General features: G+C 39.8%; 1 protein-coding gene across 3 annotated transcripts in view; it reads left to right on the top strand.

Annotated features, from left to right (window-relative positions):
• LOC133571049 (uncharacterized) overlaps window positions 1–25,749 on the top strand; it is an 81,171-nt gene that overhangs the window by 23,714 nt on the left and 31,708 nt on the right. For 2 of the 3 annotated variants that reach the window (XM_061924050.1, XM_061924051.1), the window contains exon 2: window positions 15,277–15,390. In XM_061924050.1, coding sequence (XP_061780034.1) covers window positions 15,277–15,390 — 114 coding nt within the window. The remainder of the gene's footprint in view (window positions 1–15,276; window positions 15,391–25,749) is intronic. The other variant, XM_061924052.1, reaches the window with a different exon arrangement.

Genomic DNA, 25,749 nt, shown 5'->3' on the forward strand with positions numbered 1-25,749 from the left:
CGGATAACGCACCCCCGCCGTAGAATGCACCCCCTGACTGTTGTGCCGGATAACACAGCCGGTGTTTCATTGTTTACATTCCCGGAAGATGGCAGTCAAGCTTTACCATTGGCCTGTGGAGAACTGGGACAACAGAGACTCTTACCAGGAGGACTTTGAGTTGCATACGCAGACGTGGTACCGTGAGTACGCATGCAGCTGCGGCTTCCAAACATTTGATCGCTTGCCCGTACGTGCGTGGCGCTATGTGCATGTCACGTACAAAACTTTGGGGACTTTGGGAAAGTGAACGGTGCTTTGGGCTGTGGGATTGAGTGTGTTGTGCAGGTGTTTGAGTTGTATTGGCGGGTTATATGGACGGGAGGGGGGAGGTGTTTGTTATGCGGGATTAATTTGTGGCATATTAAATATAAGCCTGGTTGTGTTGTGGCTAATAGAGTATATATATGTCTTGTGTTTATTTACTGTTTTAGTCATTCCCAGCTGAATATCAGGTCTCTCACAGCATCTTCCCTATCTGAATCGCTCCCACTGCCCTCTAGTCCTTCACTCTCACTTTCCTCATCCACGAACCTTTCATCCTCGCTCAAATTAATGGGGAAATAATATATAATGGGAAAAATATTCCAAATTCAAAGATATGGTGCATTTGCAAACAGCAAAAATTATGTACAAAGCAAAGTATAACCTGCTACCTAAGAATGTACAACAATGTGAATGTGTGCTATGTCTGTGAGTTTTTTTCCCTTGGCCTCAGTCAGGACTAGACCCCCCCCCCCCTCCCACCCCTGGTTCTCACCTTTTTTGTAAGGGGAGCCGGAAGTTGGCTGACCCGTCAGCGATCCTGTTCTGTTTCCCTGTAATGTTGGTTTGATCTTGAATGGGATTGTGCTGAAAATCAAAATTTTATTATTAAAGTATTTCTGCTTCTGATTCTGATTAGTAAGTTCAGTGAGGAATTGTTGAAACTGAAACAATACAAAAAACAATGATGCTGTAAGTTAATAAAACTAACACAAGCACTAGTATATGTTAGCATATTAGCTAATGCTAACGAGGCTAGCTTAACACATAGTTTTAGTTACACTGTAAAACTTACAAACGCTGCTTGGAGTGAGGAATGAAGGAGTTCATATGAGTAGAAACGCTATGGACGACTAGAAGACATAACCGCACTTGTACTTCCGGTTCAAAGCACTAAACAGAAGGAAACACTTCAGACGTTTACCCCTGTGAACGAACCCGTCTAAAATATGGCGCCACAGCGCAAACAATAACACACGTTTTTCGTGTCTTTGCTCGTGTTTAATAAAAACTATTTTTTCATTAAGGCCGTGAGCAAAGAAAACTCCATAAATTAGTGACAAGGTTCAAATCAGTGTCAGAGCTTGGTCCGCATTGCCGGCAGTAAGTCGGACCCATTTCCAGTGAGGGTTGGACTCCGCCAAGGCTGCCCTTTGTCACCGATTCTGTTCACAACTTTTATGAACATGAATTCTAAGCGCAGTCAGGAAGTTGAGGGGATCCGGTTTCGTGGCTGCAGAATTAGGTCTCTGCGTTTTGCAGATGATGTGGTCCTGATGGCTTCCTCTGGCCAAGATCTTCAGTTCTCACTGGATCGGTTCGCAGCCGAGTGTGAAGCGACTGGGATGGGAATCAGCACCTCCAAGTCCGAGTCCATGGTTCGCGCTCAGAAAAGGGTGGAGTGCCATCTCCGGGTTTGGGAGGAGATCTTGCCCCAAGTGGAGGAGTTCAAGTACCTCGGAGTCTTGTTCACGAGTGAGGGAAGAGTGGATCGTGAGATCGACAGGCGGATCGGTGCGGGGTCTTCAGTAATGCGGACGCTGTATCGGTCCGTTGTGGTGAAGAAGGAGCTGAGCCGGAAGGCAAAGCTCTCAATTTACCGGTGGATCTATGTTCTCATCCTCACCCATACCTGCCAACTTTTGAAATCAGAAAAACCTAGTAGCCAGGGTCCAGGGGCCGCAGGCCCCGGTAGGTCCAGGACAAAGTCCTGGTGGGGGGTTCAGCTTCGCCCCCCGACGCAAAATGATTATTAGCATTCAGACAGGTTAAAATGTTGCTAAAACCATCACTTTTCTATCAGTCACAGTGACTTTTCAAAACAAAAATATTACAGCAAAAATCATATGGGTTGATTGACATGTTTATTCTGTAAGCTAACTTCAATAGTTTGAAATTATTTTGACAGTTAATGCCAGTTATCCTGTCAACCTTTCACAAGACTTCAATTTGTTAATTGAAAGTATAAACAGTATAAACACTTTTTACAGTAAACAAATGGTAAAACAGTACTAAACAATTCCATTTAAAAAAAATTGGTGTCATTATTAACTTTCTGTCCAAGCTTGTATAATCTACTGCCTTGTTCAATTGTAAAAAATATTCTGTGCCTAAAATTCACATTTCTATCACAATTATCATACTGTAAACATGGTAAGCTAACTTCATTAAAATTAATAGTCCTGTCAATAGCATGGAATTACAATTCAAATGTAGTTTTTTTGTAAGCCTTTCGAAAGAATTCAAAATATGAAAAATTAATGAAAATTAATTTAAGCCATCAGACACTTGAAAAGTGGCACATCACATCTCTAAAGGAATCATTTTAACTTTTCAACAGAAATAGCACTGCAAAAATATTAAGGACATACTTCTGTATTTTGGTAGTTATGCTGTCAACATTTAACAAGATTTCTTCAACTTGGACTTGAAAGCATAAATAGTATAAACACTATAGTAGTATAACAGTACTAAACAATTCCAATAGATAACATTGGTGTCATTACCTTTTTGTGGCTAAAATCCGAAAAACGTTGAAAGTTTTCCACTTGTATTGCTAGCAACGGCATTAGACGTGTGTTTTTTTGTCCCAACGTGGTCTTTTACATCGCTAATTCCTCCGTGTCTGATCGAAAAATCTTGTCTGCACAAGGTGCAATTCGCGTAGTTTTCACCCTTTTTGGAACGGATAATTATTACCGGATAGGCTTTTGAATATTCTTCACGGAATGACTGCAGTTTTCTTTTCGGTTTAAGACTCGTTTGCGATTTTTCTCCAGCTGATTCCATGATCGTTCGCTCGTTTGGAAACAATGGGCAACTGGTGCCTCGTGCTTGGCAGCGGTGCTATAAATAGCCTCGCGCATGGCATTCGGAATGGCTCGATAGGAAGTTACGGGAAGCAGTGTCGATTGTCATTGTTGTTACGCGATTTCGTGAATAAAACTTTTTTTTAAATATTTTTTTTAATTAATGAAAAACCGTATTTTTTATCACTGCAACCGTAACCCGGAATAGGTTGATGAAAACCGTACTAATTACGGGAAAACCGGAGTAGTTGGCAGGTATGCTCACCTATGGTCATGAGCTTTGGGTTATGACCGAAAGGACAAGATCAAGGGTACAAGCGGCCGGAATGAGTTTCCTCCGCCGGGTGGCGGGGCTCTCCCTTAGAGATAGGGTGAGAAGCTCTGTCATCCGGGAGGGGCTCAAAGTAAAGCCGTTGCTCCTCCACATGGAGAGGAGCCAGATGAGGTGGTTCGGGCATCCGGCCAGGATGCCACCCAAACGCCTCCCTAGGGAGGTATTTCGGGCACGTCCGACCGGTAGGAGGCCACGGGGAAGACCCAGGACACGTTAGGAAGACTATGTCTCCCGGCTGGCCTGGGAACGCCGGACGAAGTGGCTGGGGCGAGGGAAGTCTGGGCTTCTCTGCTACAGTCCGGAATTTACAGTAATCGATTTTTAAGCACTGCAGCCCTACTTTGTGTCTCTTTTTTGTGTTTATCTCTATCATTTTGCATCGTTTTATCGACTCTTTGTCAGGCGTCTTGCTTTTGCCAACTTTTTTGAGCCTTTCATTTTATTTTTTTTATGCAGTTTTATTAGGCTAGATACTGTATAACCTGTGAGGGGGTGTGGATGTCGTCCGCCTCTGTACTGTATGCCAGCCCCGTTGGCGACTGGCTATCACACAACAACGTTAGCTGGGTAGTTGGTAGCAGAAATCGATGAAACGAGAGATAAACGAAAGAATGTGTGCGAGGTGTTCACCGAGGACAATACCCCCACAGTATTCATGCACAGTGTTATTACTAAGTATAAATCACATTTCCCCTTTTTACAACTATTTTTGAACCCACTGGCACTTTTGGCAGGACAAATAAAGAATGTTATGAATGGAACCCTTTGTGTCAAAGTCTGCATCATGTGGCGGAAAGACACAGATAAATACGTTTAATTGAGAGTGTGCACGATGCTATCTCAAAGACTTTTTTTTCAGATTTCAAAAGTACAGAACATATATCTTTACGTTGCACCCTGGATCTGTATAATGACTGCTGTGCCCGTGGGTAATCAGCCGGGGACGGAAATACAATAACCGAGATTGTTCGTGCTGACGACGACAGATTAGACATGCCAGCATGTACAGTACAAAAAGCAGCAAACGTTATAGAGCTTCTGACATTCAGTACATTCATTGTAGTCTAGTTACAGCAATATGCAACAGGAAACACATCTGATAACAATAACGTGTAGCAAAAAAAAAATACAAAAAAGCAATAATAAATTAAAGCTGCAAGCAGCATTGGTCGGGCCCGCGTATTTGGCAGGTGCTAGTCCTTAGTGTCCCAATACTTTTGTCAAGTTTTAGTCTCAAGTGTCCCAATACTTTTGTCCAGTGTGAGTGTCCCAATACTTGTGTCCAGTGGTAGTCCTAAGTGTCCCAATACTTGTGTCCAGTGGTAGTCCTAAGTGTCCCAATACTTGTGTCCAGTGGTAGTCCTAAGTGTCCCAATACTTTAGTCTACTTTTAGTGCGAAGTGTCCCAATACTTATGTCAAGTTGTAGTCAAGTGTCCCGATACTTTTGTCAAGTTTTAGTCCCAAGTGTCCCAATACTTTTGTCCAGTGTAGATGTCCCAATACTTTTGTTCAGAGGTAGTCCTAAGTGTCCCAATACTTTTGTCAAGTTTAGGCGTAAGTGTCCCAAAACTTTTATCCAGTGTAAGTGTCCCAATACTTTTGTCCAGTGGTAGTCCTAAGTGTCCCAATACTTTTGTCAAGTTGTAGTCCTAAGTGTCCCAATACTTTTGTCCAGTGGTAGTCCTAAGTGTCCCAATACTTTTGTCTACTTTTAGTCCGAAGTGTCCCAATACTTTTGTCCAGTGGTACTCCTAAGTGTCCCAATACTTTTGTCAAGTTTTAGTCCCAAGTGTCCCAATACTTTTGTCCAGTGTAAGTGTCCCAATACTTTTGTCCAGTGGTAGTCCTAAGTTTCCCAATACTGTTGTCTACTTTTAGTCCTAAGTGTCCCAATACTTTTGTCAAGTTTTAGCTACAAGTGTCCCAATACTTTTGTCATGCTGTAGTCATAAGTGTCCCAATACTTTTGTCAAGTTTTAGTCCCAAGTGTCCCAATACTTTTGTCCAGTGTAAGTGTCCCAATACTTGTGTCCAGTGGTAGTCCTAAGTGTCCCAATACTTGTGTCCAGTGGTAGTCCTAAGTGTCCCAATACTTTAGTCTACTTTTAGTGCGAAGTGTCCCAATACTTATGTCAAGTTGTAGTCAAGTGTCCCAATACTTTTGTCAAGTTTTAGTCCCAAGTGTCCCAATACTTTTGTCCAGTGTAGATGTCCCAATACTTTTGTCCAGAGGTAGTCCTAAGTGTCCCAATACTTTTGTCAAGTTTAGGCGTAAGTGTCCCAAAACTTTTATCCAGTGTAAGTGTCCCAATACTTTTGTCCAGTGGTAGTCCTACGTGTCCCAATACTTTTGTCAAGTTGTAGTCCTAAGTGTCCCAATACTTTTGTCCAGTGTAAGTGTCCCAAAACTTTTGTCCAGTGGTAGTCCTAAGTGTCCCAATACGTTTGTCTACTTTTAGTCCGAAGGGTCCCAATACTTTTGTCCAGTGGTACTCCTAAGTGTCCCAATACTTTTGTCAAGTTTTAGTCCCAAGTGTCCCAATACTTTTGTCCAGTGTAAGTGTCCCAATACTTTTGTCCAGTGGTAGTCATAAGTTTCCCAATACTGTTGTCTACTTTTAGTCCGAAGTGTCCCAATACTTTTGTCAAGTTTTAGCTACAAGTTTCCCAATACTTTTGTCATGCTGTAGTCATAAGTGTCCCAATACTTTTGTCTACTTTTAGTCTGAAGTGTCCCAATACTTTTGTCTAGTGTACCTACCTTGTCTGCATTGTGTGGGCACGCTGGTGCTTCCTGCTTTTAAGCAGCCATCTTGAAATAACAGCAGCATCAGCGGAGCGGTTCTTTGAAGGGTCATAAAATCAAAACCGGAGCAGTTATACAAACGTTGTTCTATACTTTTATACACAAGGGTTCAATCTCTCTCCTGTGTTAGTTTGAAGCCGAAACGACAAACGCGCTCAGAGGAGATAGTTTTTGAAGGAAGGTGACCGGTTTTTACCAAAAATTTGTTTTGAAGGGGGAATAGCAAACTTCCTGTTGATTTTTGCTGGGGGTTGTCAATTTATGAAATGTAGGTCTAAGTGAGACCTACATAGAGGTTTTTGTTTTGTACAGGCAGTTTTGTCAGTTTTTTCATCCGAGGAGCAGTTTTTTGTGCGTTTCATTAAAAAATTGCGCTAGAGCACAATTTTGAGATTTGGGGTTAGGTTTTTTTATTAGATCACAATTTGTGCCAGTCCTGATGTGTGTGTTCAGTTCAGTGAGTTTTGAAGCATGTTAAGGGGGTCAAATTACAGCTCAAAGAGGCAAAAGTGACTGTTTTTAGTACTTTTTTGTCTTGAAGGGGGAATTGCCAACTTCCTGTTGATTTTTGCCCAAGAATATACTATTATGAAATCTAGGTCTAAGTCACACCTACATAAAGGTTTTTGTTTCATGTCTCTCCGACCTTCCTAGTGGGAGTTACAGGCAGCTTAGTTTTTTTTTCTTTTTAGGGGGCGCTAGAGCGCAATTTTGAGTTTTTGGGTTCGGTTTTTTTATTAAAAGGCAATTTTCGCAAGTCCTGATGTGTGGGTCAAATATGGTGAGTTTTGAAGCATGTTAAGTGGGTCAAATTAGTGCTCAAAGAGGCGGCGGAAGAAAAAAGAAAGAAATAATAAAACCTTACAAATTCAATAGGTCCTTATGTCCCAAAGGGAGTCCTTATGCAATGGGCCATGCGGGCCCTAATAAAACTAGAACATTTGTACTTAGTAAATGGCGCCGAGTGTCTGAATCTGTGAGTTTAAGGTGTAACCGTACAAAATGAGCCACAGAGCTAGCCTAAAAGAGTAGCATGTTTACATAAAAAAAAGCTAACACTTAGCATGTGTGCTAACAATAGCACGATAACAGGTCAGCATGTTTCATATACCAAGTTGCATGACTCAAAGGTGTATGGCTGCGGAAATAGAGAAAAAAAAGTGTACAATTAGGTGAAAAAGTCAGCGAGCTTAAGTTAGCTTGATAGCACGCTATCGTTTGCAGGCTAACAGTTAACAAGTGTCGCATACCAAGTTATGTGACTGTAGGTAAAACGGTTGCAAAATTAACGGTTAGCACGTGTCACATACCAAGTTATATGACGATGGGTTAAACGGTTGCAAAACTAGCTCATGAAGTTAGCTAGCTAAGTTAGCTAACTAGAAAGCTAGCGTGAGCACGATATTGGTTAGCTTGTGTCACATACAAAGTTATATGACTTTAAGGTGTATGGCAGGGGAATTAAAGGAAAAAAAGTGTAAAACTAGGGGAAAAAGTTAGTTAGTTAAGTTAGCTTGATAGCATGCTATCATTTGCATGCTAACAGTTAACAAGTGTCACATACCAAGTTATATGGCTATGGGTTAAACGGTTGCAAAACTAGCTCCAAAAGTTAGGATGCTAATGTTAGCATAATAGCAAGCTAACGTGAGCATAATAACAGTTAGCTTGTGTCGCATACAAAGATATATGACTCTAAGGTGTATGGCAAAAGTGTAAAATTTGGTGAAAAAGTTAGCAAGTATAAGTTAGCTTGAGAGCATGCTATCGTTTGCATGCTAACAGTTAACAAGTGTCACAAACCAAGTTATAAGACTATGGGTTAAACGGTTGCAAAACGAGCTCCAAAAGTTAGGGTGCTAATGTTAGCATGCTAGCAAGCTAACGTGAGCATAATAACAGTTAGCTTGTGTCACATACCAAGATGTATGACTATAGAGTGTATGGCAGGGGAATTAGAAAAAAAAAAGTGTAAAATTAGGTGAAAAAGTTAGCAAGCTTAAGTTAGCATGCTAACAGTTAACAAGTGTCACATACCAAGTTCTATGACTATGGGTTAAACGGTTGCAAAACAAGTTCATAAAGTTAGCTAGCTGAGTTACCTAACTAGAAAGCTAACGTGAGCATGATAATAGTTAGCTAGAAAGCTAACGTGAGCATGATAATAGTTAGCTTGTGACACATACTAAGTTATATGACTCTAAGATGTATGGCTGGGGAATTAGAGAAAAAAAGAGTATAATTAGCAAAAAAAAGTTAGCACATTATTGCTAGCATGCTAACATTAGCATGCTAGCCGTTAACAAGGGTCACATACCAAGTTATATGACTCGCGGGAAAACCGTTGAAAAATTAGCTCAAAAAGCTAGCACTTTAACGTTAGCATGCTAATGGCAACATGCATACAGTTAGCATGTTTCCAGTACCAAGTTATATGACTGTAAGGTGTATGACTGCGGAATTAGACAAAGTGTAAAATTTGCACACAAAAAAAGTTAGCACTTTGATGTTAGCATGCTAAAAATGGCACAACTAACAGTAAAGCCCAAAAGTTTTCTTAGCCCCCCCCATTTTTTTTTTGTTAAATTGAATGGTTCAGGTGTCAGGTTCATACACTGATGACATCTATTAAACAGACGAGAAGCAAGGAATCATGCAGAGACAAGAGTTCAATTTGGCTCAATGAGGAGACACGTTGTTTTGGGCTGTATTCTAGTTACAGATCTAAACTACGTTCTAAAGGTCTAACCCGCGTGCTTCCTCTGTTTATTTGGGAGGTCCCTGTTTACATCACTGAAGCTGTCGCTGAGGGAAGGGGGGTAATCTCGACAACTCCAGTTGGACACAATATATGATTATTGTTAGAATAATTGTTTCTAAATTATCACAAAAAACTTTGTGTTGCATTGAGTTCTGTCAAGTAAGAAGACAAAAGCTGTCTTTGAAACCTACCAAGAAGAATGCTCGTAAAACTCCACTGTGTAAGGGGGAGAGCCACATGAAGGGTTTTCTGTTTTCTCTCATGTATGGTAATCAGAAGGATGTTGTTCTGGCCCAAGGACTTCAAAGCAGAGAGATGACAGCATCTGCCCAATTTCCAGGCGAACTCTTTTTGAACTATTTTATGGACCTCTTTTTGAACTATTTTACGAACTCTTTTTGAACTGACCTTTGCTGTGAATTGTTTACGACCTTTTCTGAGAACTTTTTTTGCGACCTTTGTCCTTTGGAAACATCCGTGGCCATGTGGTCGGGGAGGGTCCAAAATAAAAGAAGGAGGCATACAATCTTTTGGCAGAACGTGCTGGAGATTGTAGAAGGATACAATGTCCGGGCGACTCTCCTCACTATATTGAGTCCATCCATCTTCTTCCGCTTATCCGAGGTCGGGTCGCGGGGGCAGCAGCTTAAGCAGGGAAGCCCAGACTTCCCTCTCCCCAGCCACTTCGTCCAGCTCCTCCCGGGGGATCCCGAGGCGTTCCCAGGCCAGCCGGGAGAGATAGTCCTCCCAGCGTGTCCTGGGTCTTCCCCGTGGCCTCCTACCGGTCGGACGTGCCCGAAACACCTTCCTAGGGAGGCGTTCGGGTGGCATCCTGACCAGATGCCCGAACCACCTCATCTGGCTCCTCTCGTTGTGGAGGAGCAGCGGTTTTACTTTGAGCTCCCCCCGAATGACAGAGCTTCTCACCCTATCTCTAAGGGAGAGCCCCGCCACTCGGCGGAGGAAACTCATTTCGGCCGCTTGTACCCGTGATCTTGTCCTTTCGGTCATGACCCAAAGCTCATGACCATAGGTGAGGATGGGAACGTAGATTGACCGGTAAATCGAGAGCTTTGCCTTCCGGCTCAGCTCCTTCTTCACCACAACGGATCGATACAGCGTCCGCATTACTGAAGACGCCGCACCGATCCGCCTGTCGATCTCACGATCCACTCTTCCCCCACTCGTGAACAAGACTCCGAGGTACTTGAACTCCTCCACTTGGGGCAAGATCTCCTCCCCAACCCGGAGATGGCATTCCACCCTTTTCCGGGCAAGAACCATGGACTCGGACTTGGAGGTGCTGATTCCCATCCCAGTCGCTTCACACTCGGCTGCGAACCGATCCAGTGAGAGCTGAAGATCCTGGCCAGATGAAGCCATCAGGACCACATCATCTGCAAAAAGCAGAGACCTAATCCTGCAGCCACCAAACCAGATCCCCTCAACGCCTTGACTGCGCCTAGAAATTCTGTCCATAAAAGTTATGAACAGAATCGGTGACAAAGGTCAGCCTTGGCGGAGTCCAACCCTCACTGGAAACGTATCCGACTTACTGCCGGCAATGCGGACCAAGCTCTGGCACTGAGCATACAGGGAGCGGACTGCCACAATCAGACAGTCCGATACCCCATACTCTCTGAGCACTCCCCACAGGACTTCCCGAGGGACACGGTCGAATGCCTTCTCCAAGTCCACAAAACACATGTAGACTGGTTGGGCAAACTCCCATGCACCCTCAAGGACCCTGCCGAGAGTATAGAGCTGGTCCACAGTTCCACGACCAGGACGAAAACCACATTGTTCCTCCTGAATCCGAGGTTCGACTATCCGGCGTAGCCTCCTCTCCAGTACACCTGAATAGACCTTACCGGGAAGGCTGAGGAGTGTGATCCCACGATAGTTAGAGCACACCCTCCGGTTCCCCTTCTTAAAGAGAGGAACCACCACCCCGGTCTGCCCGGAACCTGACAATTATAAAAAAAAATGCAAATGTGTTGACGCTGGTGATATCGCCTTGTCTCTGCTCTGTCTGCGTCACGGCGGTGTTCGGCCTTGACAAGCAGGAGGCCGTTCCTGGACACAGACACTGATACCAGACTGGCTTGCAATCTTTTGGATTGTCAGCTTTGCACAGACAAAGAAAAATACCACTTCAGCACAATTGACGATACTTATAGCAACGGCTCTTAAGCATAAAAGTTGTGTGATAATATATACAGAATTATTCTAACATCAAGTTGGAAAGTAAAATATTGTTTAAATAAATAAAAAATAAGGTTGTCAAAGTTCACATGGTAAAGCCTATGATTAATTACATAATTGTATTGCAGTAATCACGTATGATTAAACCCAGATTTAATTATGACTGTACACGAATGCTTACCTAAAAGTTTCTACACGGTCAGTGATAATAAACATGCACACAGGGATAAGATTGCTAATCCTGGCTCCATTGCAGTGGTTATAGTCCCAATAGAATGGAAAAACAAGTTGACTTCATACGCTTAATTGTGTTTCATTGTGTCCATAAAACCACATCTAATTGTATTTACAATCCGCAAAGTGTGAACGTCACAAAATACCACAATGTCCTTAGATTGACGTCACAATGGGAACGCTTCTGCACTCTGACCGAGTCATCAGATCAGTCACACTGGAGTTATGCCAACATTGGTAATTAGATGTGCTGTTTATCATTCACAATAAGACAAGAACACACATGCTTGGCTTTTTTATGCCTTCAAAATCATAAATAAATAGCTACACTGCAAAAACTGAAATCTAAGTAAGATTAAATATCTCAAATAAGGGTGATATTTGTTTTATTTTTGTCAGGTTCAAACACTGTCTTGGTTGACAAGACTCTGCAGCATCGCGTGGACATCGGGGGCGATACCTCTGGATTGGCAGACCGGGGTGGTGGTTCCTCTCTTTAAGAAGGGGAACCGGAGGGTGTGTTCTAACTATCGTGGGATCACACTCCTCAGCCTTCCCGGTAAGGTCTATTCGGGTGTACTGGAGAGGAGGCTACGCCGGATAGTCGAACCTCGGATTCAGGAGGAACAATGTGGTTTTCGTCCTGGTCGTGGAACTGTGGACCAGCTCTATACTCTCGGCAGGGTCCTTGAGGGTGCATGGGAGTTTGCCCAACCAGTCTACATGTGTTTTGTGGACTTGGAGAAGGCATTCGACCGTGTCCCTCGGGAAGTCCTGTGGGGAGTGCTCAGGGAGTATGCGGTATCGGACTGTCTGATTGTGGCAGTCCGCTCCCTGTATGCTCAGTGCCAGAGCTTGGTCCGCATTGCCGGCAGTAAGTCGGACACGTTTCCAGTGAGGGTTGGACGCCGCCAAAACTGCCCTTTGTCACCGATTCTGTTCATAACTTTTATGGACAGAATTTCTAGGCGCAGTCAAGGCGTTGAGGGGATCTGGTTTGGTGGCTGCAGGATTAGGTCTCTGCTTTTTGCAGATGATGTGGTCCTGATGGCTTCATCTGGCCAGGATCTTCAGCTCTCGCTGGATCGGTTCGCAGCCGAGTGTGAAGCGACTGGGATGAGAATCAGCACCTCCAAGTCCGAGTCCATGGTTCTCGCCCGGAAAAGGGTGGAGTGCCATCTCCGGGTTGGGAAGGAGATCTTGCCCCAAGTGGAGGAGTTCAAGTACCTCGGAGTCTTGTTCACGAGTGAGGGAAGAGTGGATCGTGAGATCGACAGGCGGATCGGTGCGGCGTCTTCAGTAATGCGGACGCTGTATCGATCCGCTGTGGTGAAGAAGGAGCTGAGCCGGAAGGCAAAGCTCTCAATTTACCGGTCGATCTACGTTCCCATCCTCACCTATGGTCATGAGCTTTGGGTTATGACCGAAAGGACAAGATCACGGGTACAAGCGGCCGAAATGAGTTTCCTCCGCCGGGTGGCGGGGCTCTCCCTTAGAGATAGGGTGAGAAGCTCTGCCATCCCGGGGAGGCTCAAAGTAAAGCCGCTGCTCCTCCACATCGAGAGGAGCCAGATGAGGTGGTTCGGGCATCTGGTCAGGATGCCACCCGAACGCCTCCCTAGGGAGGTGTTTAGGTTACGTCCGACCGGTAGGAGGCCGCGGGGAAGACCCAGGACACGTTGGGAAGACTATGTCTCCCGGCTGGCCTGGGAACGCCTCGGGGTCCCACGGGAAGAGCTGGACGAAGTGGCTGGGGAGAGGGAAGTCTGGCCTTCCCTGCTTAGGCTGCTGCCCTCGCGACCCGACCTCGGATAAGCGGAAGAAGATGGATGGATGGATGGATGGAAACAAAGAATCAAACAGAGGCATAATTCAATTTGGCTCAATTGAGGAAAAACGTGTCGACCTGAAACCTCTTACAGTGTCACCCACGCTCTGGCGAAAGATTGCACCGCATTTTTTTTTTATTTGATTTTCCCTGTTTACATAATAACAGCTGTTTCTAAAGAAAAGGGGAGTATGTAAACAGCCATTGTTTTCGGTCGCATTAACACAAAAGAAAAAGATGCCTCGGGCTTGGGCTGGTCCTGGATCGAGCCTGGGCAAGTCTTGGATCACAATAGATAACCCCTCTCCCATCTCCTCCCATCGTACACAATGGAATTTTCCAAGCCTTTGGCTTGGTGCAACAAAGACAGCCTCTTGTCTGTTCATATATATATATATATATATATATATATATATATATATATATATATATATATATATATATATATATATATGTGTATATATTTGTTTAAAAAATATATATGTGTATATACATATATGTATGTGTATATATATATATATATATATATATATATATATATATATATATATATGTGTATATACATATATGTATGTGTATATATATATATGTGTATATACATACTGTATATATATGTATATATATATATATATATATATATATATATATATATATATATATATATATATATATGTGTGTGTGTATATATATATATATATATATATATATATATATATATATATATATATATATATATATATATATGCTGTGAATCTTTGGACACCACACAATTCGATTTGATTCAATTCTTGGGGGTGACAATTCGATTTAGAATCGATTCTCGATTCAAAATCTATACCTCTTAATAACATTGGGTGCCACTTCTATGCTTAACTATGTTCCTCCATAAAATAGATAACCGTTCCGATAACTTTCTATATTACTTAAACGAAAACTTGTTTTGTTTCATAAAATTCGACCAAAACGTACAATAAAGTCACATACAAATAAAGTAAATGTGTTCAACAGATATGAGCATCTACATCAACAATATGATTTACCTGAGTGGCCGGACATGACAAGTAAAATACAAATTAAAAATTAAAAACATTTAATCGATTTTTTTTTTTATCAATTAATAATCAATACAAATGAGGATGATCACAGTTAATGCTGATGCAGGGTTTTGAAGTTGTTTGAGAGAGCTTTAAAGGCAACAAAGGTAATCCATCTTTCATTCATCTTTAGCATTTGTAAGGTTTATCTTACCTTTTAGAATCTTACAAAAAAATTAAAATATGTGTTTTCTTGTATAATGATTGTGAATGATTGGCAAAATTCCAGAAAAAGTGCAGTTCCCTTTTAAGATAAACTGTGTCCATGTTTCAAGTAAATAAATGTTGTGCATTCTCGTCAAACATGTACAATTATCCTGACAATAAAATTGCATTTGTTTCCAAACATTGGCTAATATTAGAATGATATTAAAATATTAGCTTTTTTTTTTTTTTAGTTAATTTAATTTATGCAAGTACGTCATTTACTGTGATTAATCAGGATTAATCCAAATTTAAGGTGCGGTTAATCTGATTAAAATAATTAATTATGTGTTTATATTTGCCCTGCATTTATTTATCTGTATTTTTTCTTATTTTGAAATTATGACTTCCGTATTTTCCCGGGCTATAGAGTGCATTATATTTAGGCTGTATCTACCAAATTTTAGAAGGAATACATATTTTAAAATATATTAGCCGCACCGGACCATAATCCGATTTTGTGAATGTTTATTTACAAACATTGTTTCCAAACGGTGCCTGGCAGTAAAACGGCTGATCAAACAAAATAGAAGTCATCAATCACTATTTGTTTTTGTTTTTTTAATAGAAATGGTAGTCTATGTACTATGTGAATAAGCAGCATACATTTGGATATGTTGTTGATCTTGTATACTCTATACTGGTTTGTGTATAGTTTTGTACTTATTCTCTGCCGTTTCACCTTCTTCCCACAGGCTCAGTGTCTGTGCTTGTTCCTCATCCTATGCTTTCATGTGGCACAGGCAGGTGTTCCTGGTCCATGCCGACACTCGGTAACACAGGACCACCTTCACAGCCTCGATCGCCTGGTGAGTACTATTGTACTATTACCGTACATTCTGGACTATAAATCGCTACTTTTTTTCCCTACGCTTTGGACCCTGCGGCTTACAAAACGGTGCAGCTAATATGTGGATTTTTTTCAAATAGTGCGATAGTTTTCATAAAATACAAGCAATGAAAAGGCATGTTTTGTTTCTGCTATGGGTTTGAACGCCTACAGTATTTTCTTCTTTTTAATGCTTTGAACCGGAAGTACAAGTGCCATCCCGTCATCCATAGCGATTCTACTCGTATGGATTCTTCATTCATCACTCCAAGCAAAGTTTGTAAGTTTTACAATATAACTAAAACTGCTCATACTTACTAAACCGTCCCATGTATGATGTCTGTAGGGGTGTTTTCGTGCATAATTGTATATCCTATCGTGATGTAATCAAGTTAGCCTCGTTGGAATGAGCTAATATGCTAACAGGCTTATGAGTGTGTGTTTTTTAAATCTTTTTGTATTTATTCAGTTTCACAAATTCCTCAATAAACTCACCATAGCTTCACCGTGGAGTTATTGAGTCTGTTTAGTTGATTGGAGAGCTAATTTCCGCAGCTAGTGGGTTTGATTGATTGATCGATTGAAACTTTTATTAGTGGATTGCACAGAACAGTACATATTCCGTACAATTGACCACTAAATGGTAACACCCAAATACGTTTTTCAACTTGTTTAAGTCGGGGTCCGCGTTAATCAATTCATGGTACAAATAAATACTATCAGCATAATACAGCCATCACACAAGTTAATCATCAGCATAAGGGTCCATGATGATGACTTCTGTTTTGTTTGATCAGCCGTTTTACTGCTGTATTGCAGACACCGTTTGGAAACAATTAGGACATGCAACTAAATATTTAAAAAATAATTGTACTGGTATATATCTGCGGCTTATGGTATGGTGCGGCTATTATATGTAAAAATATATTTTTTTTCTTACTTAAATTTGTGGGTGTAGCCTCAATAGCCCGGAAAATACGGTAGTCACAATTTCAAAATACATTATTAAATGCAGGGCAAATATAAACACATTACACTCTTAAAAATGAGTGTTTATGTACAATGCAGGAAGTTAGCTCTCCAATCAGCGAAACCGACTCAATGACTACACAAAGACGATTTGGTGGATTTATAAAAAAAAAAAACTGAAACGGTACAAAAACAATGCCATTGTAAGTCAATAATACTAACACGGACACTTGTAAACACACATGGGAAGTTTTAGTAAGTGTCAATAGTTTTAGTTATATTGTAAAACTGACAAACGTTGCTTGGAGTGATGAAGAATCGTTTTGCGCAGAAACACCACAAACAGTTGTACTACAGGTTAAAAGCACAAAACACGAAGTACAGTTCCAACCCGCAGCACCTGCAGTAAGCGAACATTTCCAAAAGATGGCACCATAGCCCAAACAATACCTCACCTTTTCTGTGTCTATGCTCCATGAAAACTATTTTGGCGAATACAAAACATTAAGGCCGTTAACGAAGAAAAATCGATAAATTAGCTGCACCGTTTTATGAGCCGCAGCGTTCAAAGCGTTGGAACGGTATTTCTTCCTGTGTTCTCATAATCATAATCAACTAACTAAAGGTAAATTCATGAAGGTATTCAATAGTCATGGCATTTCAAGTCAAAATTATTAGTATGAATGTCGGTATCAGTATATGCCAGACCTGGGCAAATTAAGGTGCGGCCCGTTGAGCTTTTCAATCTGGCCCGCCGGACATTCCTAAATAATTGTTTTAGATGTTTAAGATAGAAAGTGTAGCCGCCATTATGATGTGCAGTGATGTTTTTCTAATGACCGTAAGTCTTCAACAATACTAAGTCTTTCAATGCTTGGAATCTGCATGATATACTAGTTACTATGGTCATCTAATTAGTTACTATGGTCATCTAATTAGTTACTTTGGTCACTATGAGATATCTCAGATTGTAGGTGTTCCTTTTTTTTTACCCTTCGCGTTCATATTTCACTAAGTTTGTTGCATTGTGGTCGTGTTTCGGTTGATTGTAAAATATGTTGTCAATATTCAGTGTTTTATCCTTCATAGTTAATCCCACATTCTTTATTTTCATGTACATTCTGGGTGTCTCATTCAGTAAAAAAAAAAAGTCAAATTCCACACTGTTTTTTTAAGGCGGTCTGTCGTATCGTTTTTAGCTTTCAATCATTATTGTGAGGTTTTGTATTAGTGTTCCTAAAAATAGATATACTGGCCCCCAGACACAGTTTTTTTAAATCTGGTCCCCCGAGTCAAATAGTTGCCCAGGCCTGCAGTAGACTTTACATGTTCGTAAACAACCTCCAAGGTTGTTTGGTCTGTCATTATTTAATCATAATACTCGGTAAAAGGTTTATTTTTAAGGCCAAAAATAGATATTCACTTAGTATTACTCTCTTTAAAACATTTATTCAGCATTTGAAACTGATAATGATGCCAAACAACATAAAAATAGATGGGAAATTGTCAAATTCTTATTTTGAAAATGTAATTTTTAGAGATGTCCAATAATGGCTTTTTTTTGCCTACATCCGATATTCCGATATTGTCCAACTCTTAATTACCGATTCTGATATCAACCAATACCGATATATACAGTCGTGGAATTAACACTTTTGTGGGGGGGGGTGTGGCCTGCGGACCTGCAGCGAAGCGGGGTGTGCCAGGACCGGTTTCGAGATTTGCGTCGTGTTCATATTTCACTGTTTGTTGCATTTTGGTTGTGTTTCGGTTGATTGTAAAATATGTGCACTGCAAAAACTGAAATCTAAGTAAGATAAAAAATCTCAAATAAGGGTGATATTTGCTTATTTTCTGTCTGATAAGATGATTCTTCTCACTAAGCAGATTTTATGTTAGAGTGTTTTACTTGTTTTAAGGGTTTTGGTCCTAAATGATCTCAGTAAGATATTACAGCTTGTTGTTGAGATTTGATGACCTATATTGAGTAAAACATGCTTGAAACTAGAATATCAAGTGTTGCAAAGCTGTGTCATCAACACTCACAAGTATGAAACTACTTTTTTAAAGTAATAATTTCTTATTTCAAGCATGAAAAAAAAAATATGACTTTGACACAATAGTGTCTCATAATTAAAACAGATGACAACCAAATGGACTTTGCTGTTTTATTTTTAATGAAACAACAGAAAATACGTACTCATATAGTAGTACAGTAAACTGACAGTTACTATTTAAACATTTCACATTTGAGATTTCAAACTATTTTGAACAGAAATATGCACATTCAGATGAATTCTTCAAAATTACAATAAAGAAAAATTTGGCTGATATATATATATATATATATATATATATATATATATATATATATATATATATATATATATATATATATATATATATATATTTATATATATATATATATATATATATATATATATATATATATATATATATATATATATATATATATATATATATATATATATATATAACTCGTTGGGAGTTTCCTCCTCTCCCAGCTCGCTAGCCTCAATCTGAACCTTGGTATTTACCGTGATGACGGACTGGCAGTGTGTCGCGCCTCGCCAAGGAGCAGCGAGAATACCAAGAAGCGCATATGCCAAATTTTCAAAGAGAACGGCCTACGGATCACGATTGAAGCCAACAAGCAAACCGTCAACTTCCTTGACGTCACTTTCAACCTGAGAAATAACAGCTACCAACCATTCACGAAACCCAACACAACACTCCAATACGTGCACCATGACAGCAACCACCCACCCACCACCACGAAAAGAATACCTACCGGAATCAATAAAAGGCTATCGATGCTGTCATCTAGCAAAGCTGAATTTGACCAAGCAACCCCCCCGTACCAAAAAGCCCTTGATGAAAGCGGATACAATTTCACTCTCACCTATGAACCCACACCAGGAAACCAGCCAAAAAAGAACAGAAAACGAAACGACATCATCTGGTACAACCCCCCATACAGCAAAAACGTCTCAACGAACATTGGACACAAATTCCTCAATCTGATTGACAAACACTTTCCCAAAGACAACATCCTAAGAAAATTATTCAACAAGAACAACATTAAATTGAGCTACAGCTGCATGAACAATATACGACAAATCATCTCAAACCACAACAAAACAATTGCAAATGAGCCGTCGGCCCCCAGACAGAGCGACTCCAAAACCAACAAAGGATGTAACTGTCGAAAGAAACCTGATTGCCCTCTCAACGGGGGGTGCTTACAAACATCAGTTGTCTACCAATCTAAGGTAATACGCAAGGACATTAACACATCCGACACATATGTAGGATTAACCGAGGGAGAATTAAAAACCAGATGGAACAATCACAAGGCTTCTTTCAGGAACAAAAACCTGCGAAATACCACAGAACTCAGCAAACACATTTGGGACCTCAAAGACAATAATGTTGAATATTCAATAACATGGCAAATTCTTGCATCCAGCACACCTTACAATAGTGGTAATAAAAGATGCAACCTATGCTTGAAAGAGAAACTGTTTATTATTTACCGTCCAGACCTGTCATCCCTCAACAAGCGCAGCGAAATTGTAACAACATGCCGCCATAGACGGAAACACCTCCTAGGTAACACATGAGCCAATCACCACGCCCCTACGCCAGCCTGTACCCACCCACTCTGTGCCCTATATAAACCATGGTATGCGAATGCTCCCATTAAAATCTCCTGATGATTGAGGGTACCCCCCCTCATGAAACAGGCCTGTAGAGATGAAATAGTCTTGTGATTTTTTTTTCCCACACATACATATATATATATATATATATATATATATATATATATATATATATATATATATATATATATATATATATATATATGAAATACTTGACTTGGTGAATTCTAGCTGTAAATATACTCCTCCCCTCTTAGACCCGCCCCCAATCACGCCCCCGCCCCACCCCAACCACGCCCCCTACCCCCCACCTCCCGAAATCGGAGGTCTCAAGGTTGGCAAGTATGCGTTATATGGATATATAGGTCTCTTTCAGTCAATTAGGGCACGAGGAATATATATATATATATATATATATATATATATATATATATATATATATATATATATATATATATATATATATATATATATATATATATATATATATTCCTCGTGCCCTAATTGACTGAAAGAGCACGCACTTGGCGTGATGATGTCATGTTGTCGATGGAAAAATGCATTTTTAGACCATATGATTTGCCTGAGTGGCTAGTAGACCCTGAGAGTAACAAGCGGTTGCCTTGTTGCCTTTCCATTAAGAAAAATAAATTAGTTTCAAGAAATGTAATGCCAAGCGCATATCATTATGTCAAGATAATGGCACTAGCATTTACTTATTTAAGAATATTTTTCAACATATTGAGCAAAAAGGTATTTTTTTTTTTTTTCTACCAAGAAAAGTGCACTTGTTATTAGTGAGAATATACTTATTTTAAGGTATTTTTGGGTTCATTGAGGTTAGCTAATTTTACTTGTTTTGGAAAGTCTTGACAAGCCGAAATGTCTTGTTCTATTGGCAGATAATTTAGCTTAGTTCAAATAAAATACCCCTCATTTTTGTATTTTTTTTTCTTGTTTTTGAACACTGACTTTTTGCAGTGTCGGGACTGAAAGTACTGACAGCCTACAGAACCAGGCCAGACATTACAAAGTTCTACAGGAGCTTATTTTAAGAATATCTTTCAACATATTGAGAAAAAAGATCTAATTTTTTTGTCCGTTAAGAAAAGTGCACTTGTTATTAGTGAGAATATACTTATTTTAAGTTATTTTTGGGTTCATTGAGGTTAGCTAATGTTACTTGTTTTGGAAAGTCTTGACAAATGTCTTGTTCTATTAGCAGATATTTTTGCTTAGTTCAAATAAAATACCCATAATTTTTGTGTTTTTTTTCTTGTTTTTGAACACTGACTGGCCCTGCGATGAGGTGGCGACTTGTCCAGGGTGTACCCCGCCTTCCGCCCGATTGTAGCTGAGATAGGCTCCAGCGCCCCCCGCGACCCCAAAAAGGGAATAAGCGGTAGAAAATGGATGGATGGGATGAACACTGACTTTTTGCAGTGTTGTCAATATTCAGTGTTTTATCCTTCATAGTTAATAATGTAAATCACACATTCTTTATTTTCATGTACATTCTGGGTGTCTCTTTCAGTAAAAAAAAAAAAAAGGCAAATTCCACTTAAGTTTTTTAAGGCGGTCTGTCATGAGGTTTTGTATTAGTGTTCCTAAAAATAGATATACCGGCCCGCAGACATATTTTTGTCTGATTGAATGATAACGTTATGATAAACCGCCTTAAAAAACGTAATGGAATTGTATTTTTTTTTACTGAATGAGACACCCAGAATGTACATAAAAATAAAGAATGTGGGATTTACAATATTAACTATGAGGGATAAAACACTGAATATTGACAACATATGAACGTCACACCCCCTCTCCATCGACATATTTTATAATCAAGGGATTGTAGACTCACTTTTTTATCTAAATCTGGCCCCGCCGAGTCAAATAATTGCCCAGGCCTGGTATATGCGATACTAATCCTGTGCTTACTTGGTATCGGATACATTTCCTAGTGACATTTCAAGTTAAAACTGTCAGTATCGGCATTGCGAGCCCTCTCGGATCGAATCCGAAATCCCCAGTATTGCCCGTTCCTCAATGCTGCATTAAAATACTCTCCAATGTACTTTTGTACAAACCCCGTTTCCATATGAGTTGGGAAATTGTGTTAGATGTAAATATAAACGTAATACAATTATTTGCAAATCCTTTTCATCCCATATTCAATTGAATGCACTACAAAGACAAGATATTTGATGTTCAAACTCATAAACTTTATTTTTCTTTGCAAATGATAATTAACTTAGAATTTCATGGCTGCAACACGTGCCAAAGTAGTTGGGAAAGGGCATTTCACCACTGTGTTACATGGCCTTTCCTTTTAACAACACTCAGTAAACGTTTGGGAACTGAGGAGACACATTTTTGAAGCTTCTCAGGTGGAATTCTTTCCCATTCTTGCTTGATGTACAGCTTAAGTTGTTCAACAGTCCGGGGGTCTCCGTTGTGCTATTTTAGGCTTCATAATGCGCCACACATTTTCAATGGGAGACAGATCTGGACTCTTTTACTATGAAGCCACGTTGATGTAACACGTGGCTTGGCATTGTCTTGCTGAAATAAGCAGGGGCGTCCATGGTAACAGTGTTTGGATGGCAACATATGTTGCTCCAAAACCTGTATGTACCTTTCAGTATTAATGGTGCCTTCACAGATGTTTAAGTTACCCATGTCTTGGGCACTAATACACCCCCATACCATCACACATGCTGGCTTTTACACTTTGCGCCTATAACAATCCGGATGGTTCTTTTCCTCTTTGATCCGGAGGACACAACGTCCACAGTTTCCAAAAACAATTTGAAATGTGGACTCGTCAGACCACAGAACACTTTTTTACTTTGTATCAGTCCATCTTAGATGAGCTCAGGCCCAGCGAAGCCGACAGCGTTTCTGGGTGTTGTTGATAAACGGTTTTCGCCTTGCATAGGAGAGTTTTTACTTGCACTTACAGATGTAGCGACCAACTGTAGTTACTGAGAGTGGCTTTCTGAAGTGTTCCTGAGCCCATGTGGTGATATCCTTTACACACTGATGTCACTTGTTGATGCAGCCTAAGGGATCGAAAGTCACGGGCATAGCTGCTTACGTGCAGTGATTTCTCCAGATTCTCTGAACCCTTTGATGATATTACGGCCCGTAGATGGTGAAATCCCTAAATTCCTTGCAATAGCTGGTTGAGAAAGGTTTTTCTTAAACTGTTCAACAATATGTTCACGCATTTGTCGACAAAGTGGTGACCCTCGCCCCATCCTTGTTTGTGAATGACTGAGCATTTCATGGAATCTACTTTTATACCCAATCATGGCACCCACCTGTTCCCGATTAGCCTGCTCACCTGTGGGATGTTCCAAATAAGTGTTTGATGAGCATTCCTCAACTTTATCAGTATTTATTGCCACCTTTCCCAACTTCTTTGTCACGTGTTGCTGGCATCAAATTCTAAAGTTAATGATTATTTGCAAAAAAAATAAAGTTTATCAGTTTGAACATCAAATATGTTGTCTTTGTAGTGCATTCAATTGAATATGGGTTGAAAATGATTTGCATTCCGTTTATATTTACATCTAACACAATTTCCCAACTCATATGGAAACGGGGTTTGTACGTAAACACCATTTTCCTGCTTTTATTGATCCTTTTTTTTTGTTTTTGTCCAGTTAAGTGCTGAAAAAGGTGCTAAATAAACCATGTAATCGCCAATATTCTAAGGATGAGTAAAGGCACGTCGATTTGTAGGAATCTACTTGATTTACTTTGTGTTCAATAACTTGTTTACCCGTGTTTTAAACACAAACAACAACGGGGAAAAATGAGAAATGCAAGGGAGTTTACACTCTTTTGCTTTTCCAGTTGGATATTTTTCAAGTTTGTTCGTCACATACCAATCTGGTGCGAAAATCCTGTGTTAGCAATAATGCCCTTGCTATTGTTTTCCAAGGTAATCTGTGAAAAATTACAATTCCAAACGTTATAAACGTTGTTATCAATAAAGACAGTGAAACGTGGCGCGGCTAATTCCTCTCGTAGACTCAAAGTCACGGATATCACATAACGCACTCCGATCTCATGAAACATCTCTCAACGGCACACGCCATTTTTAACACAATATTTACGTTCCATGGTACGTAACTGCTTTTTAAAAAATACTTTTTAGAATAAAAAACAATTTAAACAGTAATATTGACAATAATTATGGGCGCTTTACCATGAATTGATTAACGTGGACCCCGACTTAAACAAGTTGAAAAACTTATTGGGGTGTTACCATTAAGTCATCAATTGTACGGAATATGTACTGTACTGTGCAATCTACTAATAAAAATGTCAATCAATTAATCAAAACTTGCAATGCAAGCAGCCCATAATTATTATTATTGCTCATACTTCAACTTTTGTTATGGGCCTGCTGCAATGCCAGCGCCCATTCATGCTAACTTTAAAGTGCTAGCTTTTTGAGCTAATTTTGCTACCATAAAGTCATATAACTTGGTATGTGCCACTTGTTAACTGTTAGCAGGCTAACTTTAGCATGCTAGCACGCTAACATTAAAAGTGAATTTTTTTTAGCTAACTTTAAAATGTTTTCTCTAATTACACAGCCATACACCTTACAGTCATATAACTTGGTATGTGACACTTGTCAGGCTAATTTTAGCATGCTAACACGCTAACATTAAAGTGATAATTTTTTTGTTAACTTTAATTTGTTTCTCTAATTACACAGCCATACACCTTACAGTCGTATAACTTGGTATGTGACACTTGTCAGGCTAATTTTAGCATGCTAACACGCTAACATTAAAGTGATAATTGTTTAGCTAACTTTATTTTTTTTAGCTAATTACACAGCCATACACCTTACAGTCATATAACTTGGTATGTGACAGTTGTCAGGCTAATTTTAGCATGCTAACACGCTAACATTAAAGTGATAATTATTTAGTTAACTTTAATTTTTTCACTAATTACACAGCCATACACCTTACAGTCATATAACTTGGTATACGACGCTTGTCAGGCTAACTTTAGCCTGTTAACATGCTAACATTAAAGTGCTAATTGTTTAGTTAACTTTATTTTTTTCTCTAATTACACAGCCATACACCTTACAGTCATACAACTTGGTATGTGACACTTGTAAGGCTAATTTTAGCATGCTAACACGTTAACATTAAAGTGCTAATTGTTTAGCTAACTTTATTTTTTTTTAGCTAATTACACAGCCATACACCTTACAGTCATATAACTTGGTATGTGACACTTGTCAGGCTAACTTTATAAATAAAGTTGTTTTGATTTGATTTGAACTTTAGCATGCTAGCACGCTAGCATTAAAAGTGATAATTTTTTAGCTAACTTTAAATGTTTTTCTCTAATTACACAGCCAAACACCTTACAGTCATATAACTTGGTATGTGACACTTGTCAGGCTAATTTTAGCATGCTAGCACGCTAACATTAAAAGTGATCATTTTTTAGCTAACTTTAAATTTGTTTCTCTAATTACACAGCCAAATACCTTACAGTCATATAACTTGGTATGTTACATTTGTCGGGCTAACTTTAGCATGCTAGCCCACTAACATTAAAGTGCTAATTGTTGAGCTAACTTTAAGTTGTTTTCTCTAATTACACAGCCATACACCTTACAGTCATATAACTTGGTATGTGACCCT

The sequence above is a fragment of the Nerophis lumbriciformis genome, linkage group LG28, assembly GCF_033978685.3.
Source record: "Nerophis lumbriciformis linkage group LG28, RoL_Nlum_v2.1, whole genome shotgun sequence".
NCBI classification, from domain to species: Eukaryota; Metazoa; Chordata; class Actinopteri; order Syngnathiformes; family Syngnathidae; genus Nerophis; species Nerophis lumbriciformis.